The 20,070-nt window shown below is 52.6% G+C and overlaps 1 protein-coding gene across 2 annotated transcripts in view; it reads right to left on the reverse strand.

Annotated features, from left to right (window-relative positions):
* Nucleotides 1-1,096: 1,096 nt before the first annotated feature.
* The window catches only part of ARID3B (AT-rich interaction domain 3B), a 48,165-nt gene continuing 29,191 nt past the window's right edge, over nucleotides 1,097-20,070 (reverse strand). Inside the window, exons 5-9 of one of the 2 annotated variants that reach the window (XM_005221966.5) lie at nucleotides 7,889-8,072; nucleotides 6,401-6,669; nucleotides 6,042-6,296; nucleotides 4,507-4,608; nucleotides 1,097-3,634 (exon numbers count right to left, since the gene is read on the reverse strand). In XM_005221966.5, coding sequence (XP_005222023.1) covers nucleotides 3,471-3,634; nucleotides 4,507-4,608; nucleotides 6,042-6,296; nucleotides 6,401-6,669; nucleotides 7,889-8,072 — 974 coding nt within the window. In that variant the 3' untranslated portion in view covers nucleotides 1,097-3,470. The remainder of the gene's footprint in view (nucleotides 3,635-4,506; nucleotides 4,609-6,041; nucleotides 6,297-6,400; nucleotides 6,670-7,888; nucleotides 8,073-20,070) is intronic. The other variant, NM_001193048.2, reaches the window with a different exon arrangement.

The raw sequence follows: 20,070 nt of genomic DNA on the forward strand, positions 1-20,070 counted from the left end.
TGTGTCTCTGGAAGTTGTGACGTGTTATCCCAATTATGGGTAAATAAGTACTAAAGGGTTGGTTCTTTCTTTCAAAAAATTTTTTAAAATATCAGTGAGAGGTTCAAGACTGTCCCAATGTCATTCTCACTTTCCAGCACTTCAAAATGGCAGAGAAAGGTCTGACAGGCGAGGTTTCTGTCATGGATGGAGGAGGACAATCACAAACCTGCCCAGTGCTTTAGTTCTCTGCCCGTTTCTCTTAGTGTTGTCAGTCCCAGGTTGTGCCCATAGGATGTGCACTGCGGTAGAGAAAAATGCTGAGCAGCCTGGACCTAGGCCTAAGTTTCAGTGGCAGTGTCCCAGGGTGTCCACATCTAGAATGTCTCCCAGTTCCAGGTCACCCTTCTAGAAAAGCCTCTAAGCCTATGCCCTCCTCAAAACACAGCAGTAGTATCCTGATGCTGAGGATAGGCCCAAATCCCTCAGCCTGGGCTCCATCCTGGCCCCAGCCACACTTTTGTCTACCAGAACTATCCAGTTCCCCAGTGCCAGATCCTGATACCACATGGATCAGTTCGTCCACTTTTCCTCATGTCTTGTTTGCAACTTCATTCTTCCTGATGAAATGTCCTGTGGTGTTGCAATTCATGGGGTAGCAGAGAGTCGGACATGACTGAGCGACTGATCTGATCTGATCTGAGGAAGCCTTCCAGGGATTCCCTAGTGAGCTGCTCCAGCATTTATCTGCCCATGGGTTCCAATCATGTTTTGTCGAGAGTCGTGTGTGCCTTCCAGACAAGAGTGTGAGCTCTGTAAGTGTGGGGACTGTACTTAGCAGTTGAAAGAGGGCTTGCTCGTGGCCCTGTGCCTGCTGGGACCCTGACGTGATGCCAGGGGTCAGTGCGGGTGGTCATGCAGTATCAGAGGCACCCAGCTAATACAGAAGACCGGCTGAGAGTAAGTGCTTTGGGGAAACAGTGAGTGAGCAGTGAAGAGAAAGTTTAGGAAAAATCAAGGGATCAGAGGAATAGTTTATTTAGCCCCTTTTATTTGGAAGTCCCTTGCCCTCTTCCTGTTACTGTCAAATCAAAGAGCCAAAGCACCTGTGTCCTGCTTGTGTGAAGAGGTAGAGGTTTATTGAAATATAAACATTCGAGAACATGTAAGATAGAAAATAACCACAACATATACAGACACTTGCTGCAAGAGGACTTCTGAGGTATTCATCCACTGCCTAGGCTACCCCTGTGCTATCACATTTTTTTCCTGGTTAAATACAAGATGGGGAAGGGGAAGGGACAGAGTGCCCCGGTCAATGGCTGCCATGTGACCTCAGGGCTGCACCGTCCGGAGAGCTCTTCTTGGCCCAGGGCCTCATTCTGGGGGCACTGGCGGGCATGCCTACCCTCTGGCTTTCAGGTTGAGACCTTGCTGCTGCCCCTCAGGGCAGCAAGGCCTTGATGAGAGGGCGAGACTGGGCAAGCTGCCTGGGGAAAGGAGAGGATCCAACAACCAGGAAGACACAGCACATGGTCCCTGTGTCCTCCGGGTGGCAAGGGTCCATCCTTCGTGACCAAAGTCCTGAGAAAGACACACTGGCCAAATGTCTGTGATGCCTTCAAGTGGGCCCAGCACCAGCCAACCAGGCTCCTCCCTGACACAGACACCAGATGCCCCTCTCTGCCCAGCCCTGTGCTGGCCTGGTGAGGCCAGGAGAGGGTCAGCCCCCAGCGGATGGGACTGTGTGTGTGTGTGTATGTGTGTGTGAGAGTGAGATGGTGTTGGGGGCTAGGGGAGAGAGAGGAGATGGAGTTGGTGGCGCTGCAGCTCACCGGGCTGAGGTATGTGTTCTGTGCTCGTGTCTGATTTCCCTTTCCTAGCCAGACTGAGCGTGGGGCTTGTGTGGGCTTGGGTCCACCTCAGCCTCCCGCCGGATAATGTCACAGTGGGCGGGGTTCTAGTGAACACTGCAGAGCGAACTTGACTGAGAGTTGAGCCATGCGTGAGAATCACCTCTTCTTTATGACACAGGAGCAGCCTGTTTCACCCCAGCATCCAAGAGGAGAGACAGAGCTCTCTCAGCATCTCCTCACCCTCTGGGGCAGCTTGACCCCTGCAGGCTTCATGGCCTCCACGGTCTGCACCTGCCCTGAGGTGGGAACACTGAGTGAAGGGGAGATGCCCTGCCCCTAGCCTGGTGAGGGACTGCCCCGCTCTGGTGGGAAATGGGTCAAGGGCCATCCTGACAACCAGTGTGGTTTCAGGACCCAACCTGCATGAGAGGGGTCCCTCCGTTCCACCTCCTCCCGCCGCTGTGATCCCTGAGTCATCTCTCCTGCCGCCTCCCCCTCCTCCTCACTGGGGGATCTTAGGGAGGGGCCAGAGGGGCTGGGGTACCAAACCATTTGCTCGGCTTTGGGGGACATCTGCTTTCATTTCTTTGGTGCTACAGTAACAACAATAAAAATTTTAAAGTAAAAAAAACCCACAAAAGTCAGCAAACACATATAAAAAAGATTTCAGAGATGCAAATACTTCCTGAAGAGTCAAACATCAACAATTACAAATCTGAGGTATTTCAATGAACCTGACACTGGCAGGTTTGGGGATGGAGGGGCTGAGATGGCCCCCCGCCGAGAAGAGGTGGGGCCTGAGGGACAAGCAGGCTGTTTCCTGGGAGAGCTGGCCAACAGGGACCAATGGAGGGTGGCGGGGGCAGGGGCAGGGGCCTGAGGTCTGGGTGGGTCAGAAAAGGGCCAGTGGAGTGGGTGCCAGGGCCTGCTTGGGCCACCCCCGGGGCTCTGCCTCTCCCTTGGCAGATCCCCAGCAGGCCCTGGGTCCTGAGGACTGCCCTTATCAGCCCTTGCTCGGAACCATTAAAAAGGGATATGGGGCCCTGAGGACTGCTTCAAGACATGAATTTGAGGGACCCACACTCCGGGAACCAAACATGGTATAGGCAAGGTGGACTGGGAGGACCCCATCCCATGCTCAGCAGAGAAGGGCCGCAGAGGTGTGCTCTTGGCTCCAAGCAGCCCCACATGGGAGTTAAAGATGGGGGAGCTGAGCAGAGAAAGACACCAGTGACCCTGGAGTCACAGCAGAAGGCAGGGGAAGAGAAATAAATTAAAGGGGAAAGGGTGTGGAGAGCCTCCAGCCCTGTGTCAGCTTACAGATTGTCAATACACTGTGCCCGGGATGGGAGGGGGCCTGGGAGCCCTGGAGGAAGCTGGACGCCCACAGACCCCGCCCAGTTCTCCAGGACAATCCCTGATTGGACAACACTGCCCGGTCAGGCCCCTCCAGCCTCTCCCTGCCTCTAGAGTACAGCAGGACCTGATGAAGCCTGGGCAGATGGACATGTCCAAACTCTCAACATCTGGCCAAATGGTGTCTGATGTGGGCTCCATGAGATGAGGTAAATTCTGTGCATCAACTTCCGCCGCTCTTGAAGGAAGAGTGGGGAGTACGGAGCTGGGTCCTGCCCCTCAGAGGGACCAGCTGGTGGAGGGCTCTGCACTGGGGGTGCCCCGGGACGAGGTAGGACTTGGTGAGCAGTGAGAACTGCTGCTGCTGCTGGAGCTGCTGCCGATGCTCTGGGGGGCGGATCCTGTGATGAGGTGGACTGCAGGTTTCTGGGCAAACAGCACACCTGAGTGAGCGGAGGAGGGGAGAAGGCAGTGTGAGCAGGTGGCGAGAGCAGAGACAGGTGCAGGGGTTCAGTCCCTCACCATCTCACTGCTGCCTAACTCTGGGTGAGGCTCCAGGCAGGGTGGTGCGCTTGGTGCCGATACTGCCCTGCCAGCAGGTGTGTCTAAGCTGCTGAGGCGGGCAGTCAATTTGCTGAAAGGCCCCAAAGGCTCTAAGGGAAGTGTTCCCAGACCATGTTTAGGAAGATTAGCGATGAACCCGTCAAAGAAAGGGGACCTGTGCTTAGGAAGACTGTAATGGCGGACACATTTAACTTACGCATGCATGTGTGCTAAGTCGCTTCAGTGGTGTCTAACTCTTGGTGACCCTATGGACTGTGTAGCCCACCAGGCTCCTCTGTCCATGGGATTCTCCAGGCAAGATCACTGGAGCGGACAGCCATGCCCTCCTCCGGGGGATCTTCCAGACCCAAGGATCGAACTTATGTTTCTTATGTCTCCTGCACTGGCAGGAGGGTTCTTTACCACTAGTGCCATTGGGAAACCCCGATTTAGTTTACAATACAATATTAAAGACATGGATGGAGTTGATTATGATTCCTTACATTCAATGACTTTCTTTTAATGAGCGAGCCAACCAATTGGTCAAAAAAGGGTTAGACAAGGGGTCTCTATGACTCCGTCACAGGTGGAGGGGGACCTGCCATCCTGTTGGCAGTCCTCAGTCCTCCTCATCCAGAACTACTCTACCTTTAGAACTTTGAGACAACATGAAAGGAAGGCCCCCTGGGAAGGTGTTCAGACAGGAGTGTGGGGCGAGGGGGCCTTGCGGGGAGCAGCACCGAGACTGGCTGCCAGCCTGCACCTCCCTTACCTGCGTAAGTGGTACCATCAATGTCCACAGACATGCTGATGCTCCCAATGCTGCTTGTGGTTAGGTTCAGTGCTGCCGCCGAGGCCTCTGCTCTGTCCTCTGCTGGGGACAAGGGAGACGGCAGGCCCGGTCAAGCCCTTGGGCATTTCCGTCACCCCCTCTGAGGCTTGGCCACCCTCCCAGCCCGGCCGCAGCAGGCTAAGGCCTCCCAGAGTTTGAAAGCAACCGTGTAACCTTCTCGAGCATGAGGTCTGGCAGGAGACCCAGGCTGGTCAATATCCTATTGCTTGCTTTCTCCACTGACTCACTTCACTTCCCCAACTCGCTCTGCTCTCAGAGAAGAGGGGTCACATTGGGAAGGAGGCAGACCTCGGCTCATAGCTGTGCACTGATGCGTTCAGTGTGATTCAACAAACCCTGAGCACCCATTATCCACCAGACGGGGGGCCAGGATGGGCGAAGGGGTCGGAGATCACTAAGACCAGCCCCATCCACTGAGAACTCGCCTGGCTTCTTCCTCCCCTTAATTAGACTGGGGTGTCCTCAAGGATGGGGTCTGCCTATCTAGTCCCTGTCACTCCCTCTCCATCTGAGCCATCCACGGTCTATGGAAGGCGGCAGGCACTGGCACAAGAGGCCTCTGCCCGGCCCACCTGAGACTCTGTCCGTTCCTGATGTTGAGAGCCAATAATTCTTCCAGATGAGCTGCTTCATCTATTAGCCTCTGGCTCGTGCAGGACCAGGGGCAGCTGGCCTGAGCAGGGAACAGGGCAGAGCCCTGCTCTGGGCCACCATCTCGTTTCCTTGGGCTCCTCACCAGGGGAGAGTGGGACAGGGAGGGGCTGCCTGGGAATACACACAGCTCCCTTCACACCTGATTTTCCCCCAACACAAGCCTGCTCATGTTTGTTCTGAGAGAGAGTCAAGAATAGCAAAGAAATGTGTGAGGGGGAAAGGGGAGAAACAGGAATGAGGGGTGTGGGGTGTGTGGCTGTAGGGATGAGAAGGTGGGGCATCTGAAAAATGTGGAGGGCAAGGGACAGATGTCAATTATGCTGCCAAACTTGTATTTCCTCCTCCCTTCCCTCCTGAGGGCCACTGGCTGCCGGCCTGAGGCAGCTCTGGCCCCTTGCTGGGCCTAGGGAGTGGGGCGCAGTCTTTCTTCCAGGTGGTGGGGCAGTGGGGGGTAAGGGCAAGCCCTTTAACTGAGACAGATCAAAAAGCAGGAGTGGACAGGGAAGACCTCGCAATTGGCCCTGAAGGTCTCCAGCTCCTCCTCTTTGAACAACTGCTTTTCCTTTTTGCTACAAAACAGGGCACGCCTGAGGAACTGCAGGCACCCTGGAAAATGACCTCAGCTTGGTGAACTGAGGTCTCCGTGGCCACTGAACCCCCAAGTGACTCCCTGGTCTCTAGATCCTTCTGTGGATTGGGTGAGAGGGCTGGGGGCAACACCTGGAGGGCCCCCACCCTAGTCCCTGGACATGAACCCGCCCTGAATGGAGCCGGGGCCTGGCACACAGGCTGCTGCTCACCCCTGCCATTGATCCTGATCTTCATGGGCAGCTGCCGTGCCATGTTGAACAAGTTGCGCTGGAAAGCCTGCTGCACCAGGCGCTGCTCCTCCTCTGACAGCCTGGACACCTTCTTCTCAGGAGGCTCCCCTGACTCCAGCCGCTCCCGCAGCTGCTCCAGCGTGGCTGTCCGGGTACTGGCCTGCTGGCCAGCCAAAGTCACAGGCACAGCCAGGCGATTTGGCACGGGCACGGTGGTCACCGGGACTCCATCACCTGACAAAGGCACCAGAGCTGGATGCAGCCCACAACCCGCCCTCCCTCCTGCATCTTGGACCCAGGGAGCTTGGTGCCCCTTCTCCCCCAGGAGCCCTGCAGACCTTTCCTGAGAGGAGCTGCTGGGGATATTCGAGAGCCGCTGGCACTGGTGCCACCACTGGAGCCCAGCCCAAGGATGGGGAAGCGGATCTTGGGTGGGGAGAGGAGGGCAGGGGCCCCAGCAGCAGCGGTGGGTGAGTAGCCAAAGAGGGAGGAACTGTAGCTGGGCCGCCGGCCCTCCCTCCTGTTGCCGTCAATGGCCGCCTGCAGCTCAGCAGGGGAGCTCAAGGCTTTCTTCTCGCACTCGTAGGCATAGAGATATTTCATATACCTGGATGGAGGGAAGGAAGGAAGGATCACCCAAAATGCAGTGCCAGGACCGCCCAGTGTAAGCTGATGATCCTCTGCAAGGGGCCTCTGTGGGGCAGGCTCTGTCCTCCAGGACGAAGGAGCACGACCTGGAGAACTCGGTGGAAGAGGAGCCTCAGGATGGCGGGACACCCCAGCCCAGGCTCCCTAAGCGCACCCAGGGCTGAGTGCGGCTGGAACTAGAGTCATGGCTCATCGGGGAAACGGCTATCATCACTCATGTTCTGTGTCCATGTGGCACCTTTCCAGTGCCCTGGGAGAAAGGGGAAATGCCATGTTTTGCAATGTCTTTCTGGCTCCTTGATCTCCTAACCGTTCTGAGTCAGCTGTGCAGACAGGCGCAACCCTTCCCGTTGTGGGTAGGCCTAGAAGTGCCGTCCCGCTTTGTGTGAGATGCCCCAAGAAAGCAGTTCTCTACCTAAGAACTCTCGGAGAAAGATGGCTCTGCTGGCTGTCGCTCTGTTCCCAACTTCTGCAGGAACTGTTTCACTGGATAAGACCCTTCTACTTTTCAGCAAGGCCTTAACAAGCCACCCAAGCCACACACGGCTGATCCTTCTGTCTTCTTCACAGAGCAACATCCCGAGTTCCCAAAGAACAGATTCGCTTCTGGACCCCCTTCTTCAATGCTCCCCCTGCTCCTGCCACCCTTATAATTAACTCAAATGGGTACAAAAACAGGTCACCAATCCCAGTGGAGGCCTGCCTGCTTTCCTCTGGGTAAGCTGAATGTCAAGTATAAAGAGCCAGGCTTAGAGTGGGGTACTGTGTAGGAGAAGATGTCTTGGAAAGATTGTGGACTTCAGAGACAGAAGTCCAGGTATGAACCTCAGCCTGCTTACTAACTGATACGGCTCTGACCAAACAATCTAGGCTCTGAGACTTAGTTCTTGTCATCTGGAAAACAGGGACAAAACCTGCTTGGTGGGGTTGCCGGTGAAATGAAATGAATGAAATGAAACGAAACGGAAAGGTGAAGCAACAGACACAGGACACGCCTGAGAAAAGGCACTCTCAGTTTACTGAGGTGACCGAGGGATTCATCTCAGAAAGCTCCTGGCTCTTTCAGGCATTCCGCCCGTTTTGCTCACTACATGGTGGAATTTCCTTCCTTCCTTGCCTCAAGGTTAATTCCCTCTTGCAGGCCTCAGCCGCCTTTCTGCAGGGCGCAGGCCACTCACTGGGTCCTCAGGGTGAAGGCGGCGCTGGTGATGGACGTGGGCAGGTTCAAGCCTTTGGTGATCTCTCTCCAGATCTTCTTGTTGATGATCTCCACCAGGCCCCCCTTCTCCGTCACCAGCTTATACAGCATGTACAGGTCCAGGATCTGCTTGGCCATAATGGGGATTCGGTTGATGGGGGTCCCTGCGATGGTGCAAGGAGAGAAACACAGGGCTAGGTCATTTTCAGGCAGAGAAAGAAGACATCTGTGCATGGCCACGTTTTGCTGAGTTGGAAACATGTTCACAAATATGCTCAGAAGTGTAATCTGAGTCAAACTCCCAAAGCCTGGAAGCTATCAGACTAGCTGCCAGGTCTCCTCAGGAAGAACAGAGAGATAGGTCTGACTCACAGGCTGTGTGGCCTTGGGTAAAGCACATGGCCTCTCTGGGTCTGCTCCCCGCTGTAAATAAGAGAGCCAGACTACATGATTTCAAAGAGTTTATTTTTTGCTAGCAATATGACTCCTAATGATTTGGAGATCAGTCTGGGGTGTTCATTGGAAGGACTAATGTTGAAGCTGAAACTCCAATACTTTGGCTACCTGATGCGAAGAGCTGACTCATTTGAAAAGACCCAGATGCTGTGAAAAATTGAGGGCAGGAGGAGAAGGGGATGACAGAGGATAAGATGGTTGGATGGCATCACCAACTCGATGGACGTGAGTCTGAGTGAACTCTGGGAGCTGGTGATAGACAGGGAGGCCTGGCATGCTGCGGTTCATGGGGTCGCAAAGAGTCGGACACGACTGAGCGACTGAACTGAATGATTTGGCAACTCAGTCCTCTAGAGCCTTCAGAAGTCATTTGGCTGCCTCCCCAGTGAACTAACTCTTTCCTGACCCCTGCACAGGGGAGGGCCTGTCCCACTGTCCACATGGACAGCTCCCGGGCTTCTCTTCTGCAGCTCTCAGCGCCGTTTATAACCGTGCTTTAATTTATTTTCATCCTGCCTTGTTTTCTCCTTATCTCTTCTCCTGCTGCAGGATAGAGAAATGGTTTTTTTTTTGTCTCCTGTGTCCCCACCATGTCAAAGGAGCTGCTGGGCACACAGGTCTCCAAGGGGATGAAAAGCCACTCAACAGTTCTCTCCCCACTAATCACTCCACCCCCTCCCTGGCCTCTGAAAGAGGGAGGGTCAGAGCTGCTTCCGCCCCCTGGCCCCGAAGGGAAGTGACAGGAGTCAGGGACTTGATTAGGAAACCTGGCCCGGAGCAGGAAGGCCCACTAATGAGCACCCGGGGACGGCAGGGAGGGCGCGGCCAGGCTCCTTTCTTGGGCAGCCGGGATGCTCGTCAGGAGGCGTGATGGATGACTGTCATTTGGCAGCCCCGGGATTAATGATCTGGAGGTCAGAGGGGAGAATTCCAGCGGGAAGGGTCACCGTCCGGGGCACCGTATGAGACTTGTTGCCTTTTGATGGCAAGTCCTTTTACTGTACACCGGCTGCTCCTCCTCTGCCTTGCCCACCCCCCCGCCGCCAGACCCCCTCCCACCCCCACTCCGGCTTGCTGCAGTCTCACTGACTGCCTGGTGGACGTCAGGCCAGCTTGATTAGAGAAGGGCTGTTTGTTTCAGCTCCTCCTGCTTCTTTCCCCTCAAGGAATGGCATTTTCATCTCAGTCCTTGCACACTGCCCTCGCTCTTTTTATAGGGTAATTCAAGCCAGAGTGGAGTGAAGGGTCCCACGATTATGAGGGAGAAGCAGTGTGAGCGCAAACACAGGGCACTGCTATGGTGGTCCCAGGCCCCCTTCCTCAGTGTAGGAGGGAGCTAGAGGCCTTGAAGACCTTTGTCTTGACAAAGGCCACGGAGTTAAATCCAAAGGATCACTGGTAAAATGTCAGAGGACTGCCGGCATGCTCCTAAGACACAATAGCGCACACGCTGGTTAACTTCTCCCTGTGCTGTTCTGTACAGCAGACTTCATTCCTGTCATAAGCACAAAGGTCTCACACAACAAAATTGGTCTCCCGGCAGAACAGGGCTAAGGTCTCCTTCCTCTATAGCTGGTCTGCCTGAGCCTTCATGGCCTTGCCTTGAGAGTTTGGAGGACCACTTCCAAGGTTCCCTCCCACAGGACCCTGAAGATGTCAGTTCCAGAAGCTTCCGGAACATCTTTATACGTGACCCATTCACTTCCAGGTCTGATGTTCACACTCAGCTCCCCTTCATCCCCTAGGCGAGCTCCCTTTTCCCATCCTTGCCTCTTCATTCAGCAACACCATCGCTCTGAGAGGTCTTGGGCAGGAACCTCAGAGGGAGACTGCTCCTCTTCTCTCTTCCCCACCTTTAGGTTGTCTGGAGGCTCACCGATTCCTCCTCTGAGGCACCTTTCAAAGCTCACTTGCTCTCTACAGCCATCACCGTGGGCCAGGCCCTCACTGGCTCCCCATTAGAGACCCTAGCAGCCCTGAATCCACGTGTTCAACCTGCATGCTACTGCCAGACAATCTGATGAAAACACCACTTTCACCCCATTACTCACTTCCTAGTTTAAAAAACCCACAATGACTCTTATTGCCAACCCAGCCCGCCTCACATGTTCAATATCATGACTCAGGTTCCTGAACACTCCTTAGAAGATTGTATGTGTGTTATTTGCTCACTTGTGTCTGACTCTTTGCGACCCCACTGACTGTAGCTCACCAGGCTCCTCTGTCCATGGAATTCTCCAGGCAAGAATACTAAAGTGGGTTGCATTCCCTCCCCGAGGGGATCTTCCCAACCCAGGGACTGAACCCTGGTCTCCTGAATTGCAGGCAGCTTCTTTACCATCTAAGCCACCAGGGAAGCCCCCACTTAGAAGATTACGTATGATGTGTTTCAAACACATTCCAATAACTTACTCTCACTCAATCAGTTGGGTCTTTTCACCCTCATCCCACAACCCAAATTCTTTCTCCTCTATTTTTTGGGTTTTATTCTTCCTCTTCATCAACTCTAAAATGATGTGCTCAAATCCTCCTTATACGGGCCTTCAATGTTCACTCTCTCCAGGAACAATTTTCTAACCACCTTGGTTCGAATATTTTTCTTTCCTCTCCGAATTTCTATTATAACCACTACAAGTTCCACAAATAATTACACATATTTCACTTATGCTCGTCTGGTATCCCAGGAGGATCGTAAGCTCCATGAAAGCAGGGACTGTTTTTCCCTTCATCATGTCTTGAATATTATGAAGTTTAATAAGCGAAACTACCATGCAGATTAAACAAACAACGTGCTTCTCAGAGTCAAAGCAACCAGCTCTGTGCCAACCCGACAGGGAATATCAAACGCATGCTCCTCCTGTCAGTGGTGTGCCCGCCTGGGTCTGTCACTGGCTCTAAGTGCCTAATGCTGACAGCCCTGAACAGAAGTCACTGGCTCTTCTCGATACTGGCAGGTTTGTGAGTGTCAGGACCTTTATTAAATAGACCAAGGAAGTGAGGACTCTAGTGGTTCAGCCCTTGGCGTCTGAGCCCTGCAATAAGAGGACCGGCAGCACAGGAATGGATGGAGAGCTGGGGGTTTTGAGAAGGTAAAGAAACCATGAAGTCTTTCAGTGGGGCCATAGAGAAGGGGAGACAAGTGTTAAGAGGGGAAGGTGGCTGGGTCTGAGATATACATAGAACAGGCATGGCCGAGTGAGTGACCACCAAGCTGGGCTTGAGGGTGTGCTGTCCTTCAGAAGTGTGTCCTTGGAGAGCCAGCTAACACATGGCTTTGGAACTACACTTGCGAATAGCTTTCAGAGTTTATACTGTTTTCATTAGATTCTCTCCAAGGTGGTAGATCTTCAAATATAGGGTGTGTTTTACTTTTAGAAACAGTCATTCAAGGAAAACAAGCCAGGAAAATAGGATGAAGTGAGCAGGCGGTTTATACTGATTTTGTGTGAAGATGAGGTGTGGCCATACAGCATGACAGATTTCCTCGTGTGGCTTGAACTGCCTCTGAAGGCAGCTCCCCAGGGAGGAATTATAGATTCCCTCAGAGCAGTCACTGGACTAAATGTCTAGTCATTTGAGATGACTTCTTTCAAAGACAACAACATCATAGATGTGAAAAGTCATTAAAAATTCGCCTCTTTATAGTCACACAGCAACTGACTGCGTTAGGCTGGGAGTTGCTCAGGGGCATGGGAAACGGGCAGATACGGGACCTGAGAAGATGAGTTAGGAGCAAGGTGGCATTCTGAGTCCCCAGGGTGACCTCTCCCCTACACCAGGGCTGCTCTGCCACCCAGCCCCACTCTGGGCACGTGGGGGTCGTGATTTCTCTCAGCAGGGCCCCTACTGCCTGGCCAGGCACCCCAGTTCCAGGAATTGGCAGGTAAGAGGAACAGGCGTTTTCCTCCTCATGGATGGCCCTCCACAAAACCCCTAAAAGTAGCATCCAGAGCAGGTGGGCCCCTCAGTCCCACCAGAAACAAAGCTGACCATATCCTGCAAGCCAACTTTAGATGACATCCTGGCTTTCTCACATTAAGCAGCCAGTCCGGACATAAAACCTGCCCTGGTTTTGATTTTTTCGACAACTAAGACAGAAGCAGGGTCCTCAGGCTAGTCTGGCTCTGTGGTCTGCCCTGTGCTTAGTGGGCCTAGGAGCCATCTCCTGTGTCCCAAGGAGACTCAACTACGAAAGAGGGGGAGAAGACCTTTTAGCTGAGTTTCCCTCCCTGAACAAGGCGAAAAAAACCCAAGAACATCATACTGGGGCGTGGGGATGGGGGGCTGACATATTCAGGCCTCAGTTTCCCTGTCTGGCTGAAGCAGGGAATTTGGACTAGATGACTTCCAGCTCTAAAGTCCTATGAGTCTAGGAATAAAAACTCGAAGTTCAAGTCTATAAGCAGTGCCTATTCCCCTAGCCTTGGGGGGAAATGGGGGAGCTTCTGGCCCACCCTGTGGGCTGGATTACATCTTACTCTAAAGAGCCTCTTCACCTGAGAGACAGCTGGCCTCAGTCCACAATAAAAGCCAAAGCAACCTGCAGAGAGCCAGGAAGGAGGCCAGCAGCTAGTGCAGAGCACTCTCCGTGGGTCACCAGCATTGGCCCTGCAGGGGGCCGAATCCCCGCCCCTGTTACACCTCCCAGAGTGGGCGGGAGCACGTTGCGGGAAACCCTGTGGGCTGTCAGTCACTGCTATCAAAGCAGGAGCTTGGATTGAGGGTAATTAATCATGGTCCCTCTGACAGCAATCCAGGGCCTTATCTGTACCCCAAGAAATGCCGCTGGTCTCCAGTTCCCTCCTCAATAAAGGAGACTGACAGTTCCAACAAAGAGGCCCCTTATCAGATTTCAGCCAGGGAGCCTGAAGCAGCCCGAGGGAGATGCGGAAAGGGCTTTTATGAGGCTGGGACCAGGCACGCTGCTGGGGGCTCCGGGGGCTTTACCCCGGGGGGTAGGAACGCTGCTGGGCTGGGCGCTGGCCCTAGTGCTGCTGTCCGGGGCCTTCAGTGCAAATGGAGCCAAACAAAGCCTGCTCCTGGTCCTCGGACTCCTCCCTGGCACCGGGACTGGAGACACAGCAGAGCAGGGACGAGTGCAGAGCGGGGAGATGGGTTCCTCGAGCATGATGGGCATATTAAGAGAGGACCACTTCCTCCCCACCACAGAGAGTGGGCACGTTCCAGGGATGACCAGAAGCAATCGAGGGCAGGGACCCAGGACAGAAGGCACATGGCTGCCTTCCTGCCTACTGGTCAGGGGTGAGTGCCCAGGACCCAGGGCGTGGCCCTGCCCAGGACCCTCGCTGCCTTTCCTGACTTTGAACAAGATCATTAATCATTTCCATAACACGTCAAGAGAGCTGGGAGCCTGGAAGAGTTAAGTCCCCATTTAAGCGGGAACGCAGAGAGGCAGGCAAGCCTCCTGCTTACTCCTCTGCATATGAATTCCTGCCCAGCTCTACAAGTAGGGGAATGACTGGTGGTATTTTCCCCGTGACTCGCTAATGTAGAAAATACTTCCCACTGAGACACTAGGCAGCAGGGAGTGGTGGCATGCCATGTGTGTGGAGCTGACTGTTCCAGAAGTCAGGGTGGAGTAAGGATGCGCAGATACCCCGATACTGGACTGGGCCTACACGCACCCTTCAGCCCTCTACCACGAGCTCTCACTGAGGAGGCCTGACTGACACAGGGCCTGGTGCCTAGAGCCCAGATGAGTAGCTTAAGGATACCGCCCAGCAGATCTTTTCTGCTGTGTACACCCCACTATCCATTGCTCATAGCAAAATACAGAACATTTCCAGCACTCCAGAAAACTCTTCCATTATCCTTCCCAATCAATACCCACTGCCCACCCCACTCAGAGGTAACCATTATCCTGTATCACTATAGGTGATTTTCTTGAACTTTACACAAACTGAAGAATGCAGTATATACAGTTTTCCGTGAAGGGCTTCTTGTGTTACACATTAGGCCTGTGAGAGTCATCCCAGCTGGGTACACAGCAATTCATTCTTTGTTACTGCTGTGTGGGATTCACTGCACTAGAGGACTATGCCACCATTTAGTTGTCCGTTTTACTACTGACGAACGTTTCAGTTCTTTCCCGTTTTTGTCTATAATGAATGGTGTTGCTAAGAATACTCTTGCGTGTGTCTTTTAGTGAACCAGAGCTTTCGTTTCCATTGGGGATACACCTGGAGGTTTAACTGCTGGGTAACAGGGTTGGCATTCATTTAGCTTTAGTAAACACCACTGAACAGATTTCGAGTAGTGATGCCCATTTATAGTCCCACCAGCAACGAATGGAGTTCTGGAGGCACCACAACCTGAGAGGCTAACTTCAGACCCATTACCCTTCTTGATACTCGAGCTCAGACCAAGTGCTTTCCTAGCACATGCAGTCTTGTACTCTACTATGGCTGGTAATAAAATTAGGGCCATGGTGGTGCTGTTTCCTCCCATAAAAACTATGCTCAGAGAAGAAAACTAAGGAGTTAGAAGGAGGTGGACCGTCAGGTCTTTGCTTTGCCTGCTGCTGATCAACAGACCGGCCTGAGTTGTCCAGGAGAAGGGTGGAGGGGTGACTGGGGAGAGGCCCAACAACTCAAGGCTATTCTCCCTGAGCAGTGCACGGATGTCTGAGGTTCCACTGCCCAACTGTGCCTCTAGCCTCTCAAGACCCAGGAGATGTTCCCACAGTGTAAGCGGGTCAAACTCTCGCTTCAGACCTTCCCTACACCAATCCTTGGATGGTCTACTGAATACTGGCTCACTTTGGAACAAAGGAGGCCCAACTATCAGTCCATGGAATTCTCCAGGCTAGTGGGTACCCTTCCTTCTGCAGGGGATCTTCCCAACCCAGGGACTGAACCCAGGTTTCCCACATTGCAGGCAGATTCTTTACCAGTTGAGCCACAGGGGAAACCCAAGAATACTGAAGTGGGTAGCCTATCCCTTCTCCAGTGGATCTTCCTGACCCAGGAATCGAACCGCGGTCTCTTGCATTGCAGGCAGATTCTTTACCAACTGAGTTATCAGGGAAGCCCTCAACCCAATTTTACCAAGTGCTAAAAGTACCAATAAATGATTTTGAAGGGGAAGAGGCTGAATTTAAAGATAATAATCAGCTATTCAAATTAATCACGCTTTTCAAAAACCAGTGATCTCTTCCTATTATCATGGATAACTGGTTAGTAATAAGGTATTTAAAAGTGGGGACATGGGGCTTCCCTGGTGGTCCAATGGTTAAGAATCCACTTTGCAACGCAGGGGACACAGGTTCAATCCCTGGTCCAGGAAGATTCCACATGCCTTGGGGCAGCTACGCCGTGTGCCACAACTAATGCTGGTGCTCTAGAACCTGAGAGCCTCAACTACGGAAGCCTGTATGCCCTAAAGCGTGTGCTCCGCGACAAGAGAAGCCATGCTAATAAGCAGCCAGTGCACTGCAATTACAGAGCAGCCCCTGCTTGCCACAACTAGAGAGAGCCCACACGTAGCAATGAAGCTCCGGTAGAGCAAAAAAAAAAGTGGGAGGGGAACCCTAGAACTAGAACATCACTACCACCTGGGGAGAGAAAACCATCTGGCCTAAAACAAAGGATTAATCCTGAGACAAAGATTTGTATTTTGGACTTTCATTTGGGGATAAAGTTGGAAAATGAAGCCCCAAAGCCTATTTTATCTGTCAAAGACAAACATATTTTAGTCTATCAGGAAGAGTGTCCATGGCACAGACCATTTAATGCAAGGTACAAAGAATATATGAGGAACTCCCTTCACCAAGAGGCAAAGCAATATATGTCACGAACATTTCCTTGCCTGAGATGGATAGATAAGCACACAACAGAAGGAAAAACACTCAAATTGCACTTTGAGGCAGACCAAGCCCTTTTCCCACAGTAAATTCTTTGTATATACACATCAAAAACAGATCCAACAATCCATTTGGGAAAACCAAGGTCAGTGTGCAGCCTTGAACAGAACTGGTGGGGGAGGGAGGCCAGTTCTCCGGTGAAGCCCTAACACAACTTGTCCTCCCTGTGACCAAGCAGGTCCTCTGTCTGGTGTGCCAAGCTGGGGCAGGGGCTGGAGGAGAGATCCTCGCTTGTGGGCACTTGGTTAGGGGGCCCGTGATGCTACTGCTAGGGCTTTTCCCGTGCCCCCCTAATCGTGCCTTGACAGACGGCAGCCTCTGTGCCACTGTGACCCGTCAAATCTGCCCTTCCCTGAGAGACAGGCTGTCTTACTCTGAGATGAACACTCGTCTTGCATGAAGACCTGTGCCCCATGTTTATCAGCTAGATGCTGTCAGACCCTCCTGGGCCCTGACCTGTGCAGGTGGGCCACAGTCCCTGTGGGGCTTAGCAGGCTGAAGGAGAGCGGAGGCTTGTCCACTGCCCCAGTGGAAAGTGATGGAGCTGCTGGTGCTAGGGGTCAAGCTTCTCCAGGGGAGTGAGAGTGAGAGAACGAATCCCGGCCTGGGGATGAGGAAACCACGTGCTAAAGCGGCTCTGTGGCCGCAGGGGGGTCATTTAACCCCGGGGCTGGTTCTCCACGGCTACTGTGATAATCTTTGCTCTCTCTATCCCACAGAGGTAGAGCTATGGGGAACAGCAGATCAGATAATGGGTTGAAAGGGTTCTGTAAAGTACACAGGGTAACAATAATAAAATTAACAGCGAAATCATCTTCCTCCTCTTTGATGAAATCATACTTCTGCTTCACTGCCTGGGGAACAAGAGAATGAGCTCTTCTTTCTCAGTGATGAGGGAAGAATGTTCATAAGCCTTTGCTTATGAGACTTCCAAATCAGCACCTGCCCCGCTTGCCCATAGTACCCCCTGGAAAATCTACCAGGGAATAAATAACACCTCAGAAATCACCCACAGTGAGTTAAATTAGTCAAAGAATTTTGTTTACAAATGTTTGGCTTTTTTTTTGGCCTTTTTTTACACCAAAAAAGGTGTATGTATGTGTTTTACACACACACACACACACACACACACCTGCATGTACACACAGCAAAAGGTGAGGAAAAGGCGGCATCAGAGTTCTGAAATCTAACCCATCTTTCTACAGAAACATCTGTGTGGGAAGCACAAGCAAAAGAAACTTGTTTAGTTCAGTGTGGCTTCACTCAGCAAAAGAAGAAACACATGATTCTGCAAGGAAGGGAATGAAGCATTTGGTTTGGCGGGGGGTGGGGCTCCCTGGTGTAGCTTTTAACACAACTATTTTAACAGAAAACTGCACAAGGGGCTTTTCTTCTATTTTGGTTATTGAGGGTGGCTCATTGCTTGCTCACAGCTCAACAGACACAACCACCGACACATAATACAGAACAGAGAACTTGGAAGAAACTTCCAGATTGACTGTAACCGAAACCTTCTCCTTTTAGAGATAAGGAAACTGTGGCCCCCGGAAGAGGAAGGATTTGCTCAGGATGGATGCTGGCCCCAGCTTCACCTGCCTCATCCGCAGGCCTCCCACAGGCTGCAGCAGCCGTTTCGAGGCCGGCAGGACACAGGCACCCACTGGGCACTGCCTCGGCCTCTTCTCAAGTGCCTTTTGGGGCAGGTTTCACTGCTGGGGGTGGGAGGGAGGGGTCACGAGGGTGCAAGTCACCCGGTCTGGCCTAGAAACCAAGGTGCCTGGAGCTGAAAGGCCCATCTGCTGCAGTCAATTCACCCAAACATGTTAACAAGCCGGAGAGCCCCAGCACAAAGCAGCAGTTATGGCCAGGCCCCTCTCCCACTGCACAGCCGTTTTATCACCTGCAGCTGCAGTCATTCGGGGCTTCGGGCTGGGTGCCACCTCCCCTGGAGCCCGGTCCACTTCCTCTGTGGTGTAGCTTCTGTGTCAAAGCTGCCCAGTCCACTCACGGCCCAGGTGGGCATCACTGGGCCTTTCAGACTCTGGCTGCTTTCCGGGGCTCCTCTGAAATCAACTGCTTATCCTTGATCTTAGCTCTGGAGGATGAGCTGCTGACCCACCGCCAAGGTCTATGAGTCTCTTCCTTGCACCCAGCCAGCTAAGAGTGGGCTCCTGAGTGCCCCAGATTCCAATGTGGGAATGACAAATAAGTCACAAATGTCTAGGGGCCCTTGGTCTCACCATTCTGCAAAGAGGAAAGACAGCAAGCTTCATGTGGTTAGAAGCGCAAACTGCTCCCAGTCCCCTTGAACCACTCATTCTAAATTTAGGCCATCAGACATGAGTCTTCCAGCGGGGAGATCACTGTGATTTTAAAGGGAACAACCTAACCTCCTCAGTCTTCCTTCTTCAGCCCAACTACACACTGCTTGCCACAGAGAGCTTCCTGAAAGCAGGGAGCTCTGGCGACACTCCCGGGTGCTCCCTTCAATAACTCGGCTATGTCACAGACTGGAGTGCTACCTTCTTGGCCAAACACAGCTCTTCACAATCTGATGCCACCTGATTCATCTAGGCCAGACAAGGGTTCTTCCAGCCCTGTCTAGACCACATATACACCACTGCATTTCTGCCTCCACTCTTCCCATGCTGGAGCTACAGCAACTCTCGGGTCCCTACACTCCAGCCTTGGATGGGGACCAGCACCCACTTGTCTGGCCCTCAGCTACAGGCGGGAAGTTCCTCCCATTGCCAGACACAAGCCCTGCCACCCTCAGATATTGCTGAGTGGAGCTAAGTTGATTTCCCTGAAGAGTTTCTCTGCAGAGCAAATTTTTGATCTTCAACTTCTTTCCTACCCTTCTATGGCAGTGGTTCTAAACAGGGGGACACTTTTGTCCCCCCGGGGACATTTATAATATCTGCAGACATTTTTGGTTATCAAGACTGGGGAGGAGTCCCCCACAAAGGACTATCCAGTCCCCAAAATCAATATGCTGAGGCTGAGGAACCTTATACTAGAGTAATTAACAAGCACCAAAACGGACTCGACTGTTTCCCTTCTATTGTTGACACCAGCAAATAGTGAAATACTGAACCTAAGTGCTGAAGAAAGAAAAAAGATTTACTCAGGGCCTGAATAACTGTAAATAGGATCAAAGAGAGTCACTTCTGCTTTGGGTTCACTCTGGAATAGACTAGACGCAGTCTGGCAGCCCCAGTGCTATGCAATAGCAGGACACTCAGCATACATCCCTCCGTACTGCTGACCTCCAATCACAGGCAGCTAATTGGGGGTGGGGTGGGGGAGGAGAGGCTCCCCACGCCCCACCCCCCCGACCAGGGCAGCTGAGTTAGGAAAACCAACAGAACTGTTCCGACAGGAAATGTGTCCTGAGCGGGGCTCCTCCTCGTCGCTGCCCCCAGGTCGGGCCCTGTGCTGGCACTGGGGACGTGGAGAAATGACAAAGCGGCTGTCCTCAAGGAGAGCCTCATCTACTGGGGACACAGAGCAGTAAACACACAATTACGGATCTTCACTCTTGGCTAGGCTGATATAACTTCCATTTTCCTTTAAAAATCCTTCTGGGAAGGGAGAAAAACAATAAAGCAGAATCTAAAGCAGTGGAGCCACACTGCTGATTAAAATCTATATTGCTATAGCAGCCCCTCTGAGACGAGATCAGGTCCTGGGTTTGCACCAGCTGGGCTTGTGGAGCTTGTAAATAATTAAAAGGTAATTGGAAGGGGAGACCAAAGTATTAAGTGGATTTCTCTCTCTCAGGGCAACCAGGGAGTTTCATTGCTGCCAGTCACATTATCTTT

The sequence above is a fragment of the Bos taurus genome, chromosome 21 (genome assembly GCF_002263795.3).
Source record: "Bos taurus isolate L1 Dominette 01449 registration number 42190680 breed Hereford chromosome 21, ARS-UCD2.0, whole genome shotgun sequence".
NCBI classification, from domain to species: Eukaryota; Metazoa; Chordata; class Mammalia; order Artiodactyla; family Bovidae; genus Bos; species Bos taurus.